At 28.1% G+C, this 5,859-nt stretch overlaps 1 protein-coding gene across 1 annotated transcript; it reads left to right on the top strand.

Annotated features, from left to right (window-relative positions):
* Positions 1-77: 77 nt before the first annotated feature.
* EAH_00061530 (DNA topoisomerase I, putative) lies at positions 78-5,776 on the top strand (the record flags this gene model as incomplete). Its single annotated transcript, XM_013393329.1, has 10 exons — positions 78-170; positions 1,000-1,152; positions 1,752-1,968; positions 2,304-2,431; positions 2,965-3,045; positions 3,517-3,626; positions 4,032-4,337; positions 4,562-4,742; positions 5,161-5,243; positions 5,623-5,776. Coding segments are annotated over 10 exons (1,506 nt in total), but the record flags the coding sequence as incomplete, so codon positions are not given.
* Between the last annotated feature and the right edge of the window lie 83 nt (positions 5,777-5,859).

The raw sequence follows: 5,859 nt of genomic DNA, 5'->3' as shown, positions 1-5,859 counted from the left end.
TATATACATATATATATAGAAAATAATATATGAAAATGTAGCTAATAACATTTTCTTTTAAATGATATACTTTAAATATGTTTATTTGTCTTCTGCAGCTTGCAAAAAGCCAAAAAGACGCAGAGGCTGCACCTTTTGTCTTTGCTTTAGTCGATTGGCTGAGAGAAAAGGTTGGAAATTGTCGCGTAGAGCCCCCAGGCCTATTTAGAGGGAGAGGAGAGCATCCTAAGCAAGGAATGCTGAAGGTTTGTTTAATTAATTAATTTATTTATTTATTTATTTATTTAGTTAGTTAGTTAATTAGTTAATTATTTGCTTATTTATTGTGTTTGTTTTATTTGTTTATTCGTTTTATTCGTTTATCTATGTAGTTTTTTGTGCATCCTAAGCAAGGGATGCTGAAGGTTTGTTTAATTAATTAATTAATTAGTTTAGTTGATTAATTAATTAATTTAATTAATTAATTAATTACTTTAATCAATTAATTATTTGTTTGTTTATTGTGTTTGTTTTATTTGTTTTATTTATTTATTTGATTGGGAAGAGAAGAACACATTAAATGAGTAATGTTGAAGGTTTATTTATTTATTTATTTAACTAATTAATTAATCAATTAATTTAATTTAATTTAATTTAACTAATTAACTAATTAATTATTTCTTTAGTTTGCTTAATTTGTTTGTTTATTTTATTTATTTGTTTGGGAAGAGGGCAATGAGTGTTAAAGGTTTGTTTATATTTACTTATTATATTTAATTGTTTATGCTGTCTATGCATTTATTTATTTATTTATTTATTTATTATTTATTATTTATTTATATTCAGCGACGTATATTTTCTGAAGACATTTATATATACACATATATATACATGTATATATATATATATGTATACATGTATATATATACATCTAAATTTTTCTTTTTTATTGCTGTTTCTATTTATGAATAAATAAATAAATAAATTAATTAATTAATTAATTAATTTGTTTATTTTCAGCGTCGCATATTTTCTGAAGACGTGATATTGAATCTGAGCGAAGACAGCCCAGTGCCGATTGCAAGCGGTTTGAAGGGGCATTGCTGGAGAGACATAGCGCATGATTGCAGAGTAACTTGGTTAGCATTTTATCGGGACTCAATCAATGATCAGGTGAATAATAATATTATTTTATTTGTTTAATGTTGTCCTGCTTGTTCTGCTTCTTTTGCTGTATCTTTTGATGTTTTTTCTTCATATATATATATACCCTAAAGGTGTAGAGTCCTTGGATTGCATTTTAAATATTATATTAATACATTAATTATATTTATAATTATATTTATTATTATATTTATAATTATATTTATGGTTGTTATTATTTTATTTGTTTATTTCTGTTCGTTTTAATCTCCTTCGTTTGCTGATCTTTTGATACAACATTGTAATAATAATTTGAATCAATATTTGAGTGATTAATAATAATAATAATATTTTATTATTATTATAATTATTATTTTATTGTTTGTTTATTTATTGTTTATTATTGTTGTTTGTTTTAGGGCTGTTTGTTAGTTGAATATTCTTTTCAATACAATATTAATAACAGTATTATTATGATTATATTAATTATGATTAATTATTATTATATAAAATATACTTGATAATAATAATTTCTTATTATAATAGTTGTATATGAATAGAATTAATGTTGTAGATTGGGGTGTATGCGGAGGTTGATTAATTTGTTTTTGTTTGTTTTTGCAATGCAGGTGAAGTATATGTACTTAGCAGCTCAATCAGGATTTAAAGGACAACAAGACTTCCTAAAATATGAGAAGGCAAGAAGATTAAAACAATTTGTCGTTAAAATTAGAGAAGACTATAGCAAAAAGATGAAGAGCAACGACTCTATTGAAAGACAGCTGGGGACGGCTACATATTTAATTGACTTCTTAGCTCTTCGTGTCGGAGGCGAGAAAGATACAGGTTTGTTTCTTTAATATTATCATTTATATTAACCCTAAACCCTAAACCCTTAACCCTAATTGCTTCTACCTATAATACGCACGAGTTGCCGCTTTGGCGGCAAAATTTTATGATCAACATACACCCCAAACCCTAAACCCTAAACCCTAATTAGTTACTATCTATACACACGATATTCATCAAGTCTTACACTCATTATACCCATATCCAGGGTTTAGGGTTTAGGGTTTATGAAGCAGATGATGAGGAGGCGGACAACACCCTTGATACACACTTTAGGGTTTATTATTTAGGGTTTAGGGTTTAGGGTTTAGGGTTTAGGGTTTGTGAATCAGATGAGGAGGCGGACACCGTTGGTTGTTGCAGTCTGCGAGTCGAACATATTGCATTTGACGAAGATAAAAAAGAAATAACGCTGGACTTCTTAGGCAAAGATTCAATTAGATATTATAATACTGTCAAGGTACTTATTTATTGTTTAGTTGTTTAGTTGTTGTTTATTTTGTTTGTTTGTTTTGTTGGTTTGTTTGTTTATTATTTACGTTTTTATCTATCTATTATTTGTTTACTTATTTATTTAATTTTTTGTTTATTTAATATTGTAATGCTGAAGTATTTGTTTATTTGTTTTTATTTATTTATTTATTTTGTTTTTATTTATCTATTTATTTGTTCGTCTGTGTTTTTATCTATTTATCTGTTTGCTTGTTTTATTTATTTATTTATTATATGTATTTGCTTTTTTATTTATTTATTTGTTTGCTTGTTTGTTTGTTTGTTTGTGTTTTTATTTATTTATTTATTTATTTATTTATTTGTTTATTTGTTTGTTATTTGATAATATTATACCGTTAGACTATTTTTTAATTGCTGTATTTATTTATTTAATCTGTTAACTTTATATAATTGTTTATTTATTTAATTTATTATATTAATTAATTAATTAATTAATTAATTTATATAATTTATTTTGTTTTTATTTTATTATTTCTTCAGATAGACCCGCAGGCATTTAAAAATTTACAAGCATTTTGTAGAGGCAAGAAAGCAGATGATGATGTCTTTGAATCTATCAATGTTAGTTTTAATTAATTTAATTAATTTAATTAGTTTAATTAATTAATTAATTAATTTATTTGTTTGTTTGTTTGGTTTATTTGTTTGTCTGTTTTATTTGTTTATTTGTTTTATTTGTTTTAGTAAAGAAAGCAGATGATGATTGTCTTTGAATCCATCAATGTTTAATTAATTTAATTAATTTAATTAATTGATTAATTTATTTATTTATTTGTTTAGTTTGTTTGTTTATTTGTTTTATTTGTTTATTTGTTTTATTTGTTTATGTATTTTTGTTTGCTTTGTTTATTTCTTTTTAAACACATCAATATCTTTATTTATTTATATATTTATTTATTTATTTATCTGTTCATCTATTTATTTATTTATTTATTTATTCATTTACTTGTTTGTTTTTGTTGGTAGCATATTGTGTGTATATGTAAACCCTAAACCCTAAACCCTAAACCCTAATTTATGGTTTGTTTTCAGAGCACTTCTTTAAATAATCATTTAAAACAGTTAATGCCGGGGTTAAGTGCGAAGATGTTTAGGACATACAACGCCAGCATAACCCTTCAGCAAGAGCTCGATAAGCTACAGTAAACCCTAAACCCTAAAACCCTAAACCCTAAAACCCTAAACCCTAATGGGAGTATCGTAAACCCTACTAAACTCTTATCCTGAACCCTAAAGACTAAAGTTTATTCTGCTGCTTTTAAACACCGAGTATACGCTAGGGTTTACAGTTTTATGGTTTATGGTTTAGGGTTTAGGGTTTAGGGTTTAAGGTATTAGGGTTTAGGGTTTAGGGTTTAGGGTTTAGGGTTTAGGGTTTAGGGTTTAGGGTTTAGGGTTCTTTAGGGTTATTAGGGTTTAGGGTTTAGGGTTTAGGGTTTAGGGTTTAGGGTTTAGGGTTTAGGGTTTAGGGTTTGAGGGTTTAGGGTTTAGGGTTTAGGGTTTAGGGTTTAGGGTTTAGGGTTTAGGGTTTAGGGTTTGTGGTTTAGGCCGACTTTGGCGAAATTCAAGGAGGAAGTAGAGAGAGAGAGGATGAAGAAAGAGGCGAAGACAAAAACAAAAAAAGCAAAGACAGAGCCTCAAGCTGCTGCAGCAGCAGCAACAACAACAGCAACAGCAACAGCAACAGCAGCAGCAGCAGCAGCAGAAGACAGTGATGAAGCCCCCCTTAAAGAGCAAAAAGTAAAGAGAGAAACAGATAAAGACAAAGAAGAACAAAAAGAAACTCAAGAAGTTCTCAATGTAGATATCTCTGATGTTAACCAACTCGTGCAATTCTATAACGATGCTAACAGGTAAACCCTAAACCCTTATAAACCCTTATAAACCCTAAACCCTTATAAACCCTAAACCCTAAAACGCTTCTTATAATGAAGCCCTTACAAAATATACTGCTATAAATGCATGAAAGTACAGTATATACTAATAGTAAATAATTAAATAAATAAATAAATTAATTAATTAAAAGATAATATTTATTTATTTATTTATTTATTTATTTGTTTGTTTGTTTGTTTAGGGCTGTTGCTATACTATGCAATCACCAGCGCTCTATACCGAAGCAGCATGCAGCTTCAATGGCACGGCTACAACATCAACTGAGCGCAATTGAAGAAGATTTAAGAGAATGCGAGGAGTTTTTAGCGTTTTGCAAGAAGGATAAACAGCAAAAACAATTTAAATTCAAGTCTGATTTTAAAGTGCGCTGAAAATGATATATTTTCATGTATCATACACCACAAACCCTTATAAACCCTAAACCCTAAACCCTAAACCCTTCCTGGAAACCCTAAACCATCGGTTTTGAACAAAGACATCAAACCCTATTAACAATCAGCAATATTTAATATATGCAAACCCTAAACCCTTCCTGGAAACCCTAAACCCTAAATAAAATGCTGCAAACGCTAAACCCTAAACCCTCAGTCTCAACCCCCAAACCCTCAATCTCAATCCCTAAACCCTAAACCCTCTACATCAAACCCTAAACTTTCAATCTCAAACCCTAAACCCTGTACATCAAACCCCAAAGCGTCTATATTAAGATCTAAACCCTAAACCCTCGATATAAAACCCTAAACCCTAAACCCTAAACCCTTTTGATTAATTTGGCTTCAGACTCTAAAAGGAGAGCCGCGAAAGTCAGTTGTGCGCGAAGGAATGAAGGAGGATGCTGTTCTTAAGAAGATTGCACAGCTTAAGTACGCCGCCAAACCCTAAACCCTAAACCCTAAACCCTAATTAGCCTCTGAGCATTTATATTATTTGTCTATGGATATTCGATGGTGTTAATTAGATATTATTTGTTTTGCTTTTTCTCGTTTAATGCATCTATATATATATATGTTTATATACACATATATATTTATATATATGTATATATATATATATGTATCAGTTGACTCCTATCTCTCTAAATATATATAAATATATATATATATGTATATTTATATATACCTTAATATATGTTTTCCTTTATGTATATATATATATATATATATCTACGTTTATATATACATTTGTATATATATATATATATTTATATTTGTTTAAATATATTATGATATATGTGTATTACAGAAAGAAAAAGCAAACGCATTTGCTGCGCATGCATATCAAAGACAGCAACAAAACTGTAGCCTTAGGGACTTCCAAAATTAATTATATGGACCCACGTATAACTGTTGCATTTTGTAAGAAGTACGAGCTACCTATTGAAAAGATATTTAATAAAGTAAGTCTTATTTGTCTAGTTTTATTCTGTAGTTTATTTCTCTACTTGTTTTTATATCTATCTGTATATATATATAATATATA

Source organism: Eimeria acervulina, genomic scaffold (assembly GCF_000499425.1).
Source record: "Eimeria acervulina Houghton genomic scaffold, Eah_scaff1604, whole genome shotgun sequence".
Taxonomy (NCBI): Eukaryota; Apicomplexa; class Conoidasida; order Eucoccidiorida; family Eimeriidae; genus Eimeria; species Eimeria acervulina.
Note: the sequence above shows the minus strand (reverse complement) of the source record. Positions and strands in the feature narration are given on the sequence as shown.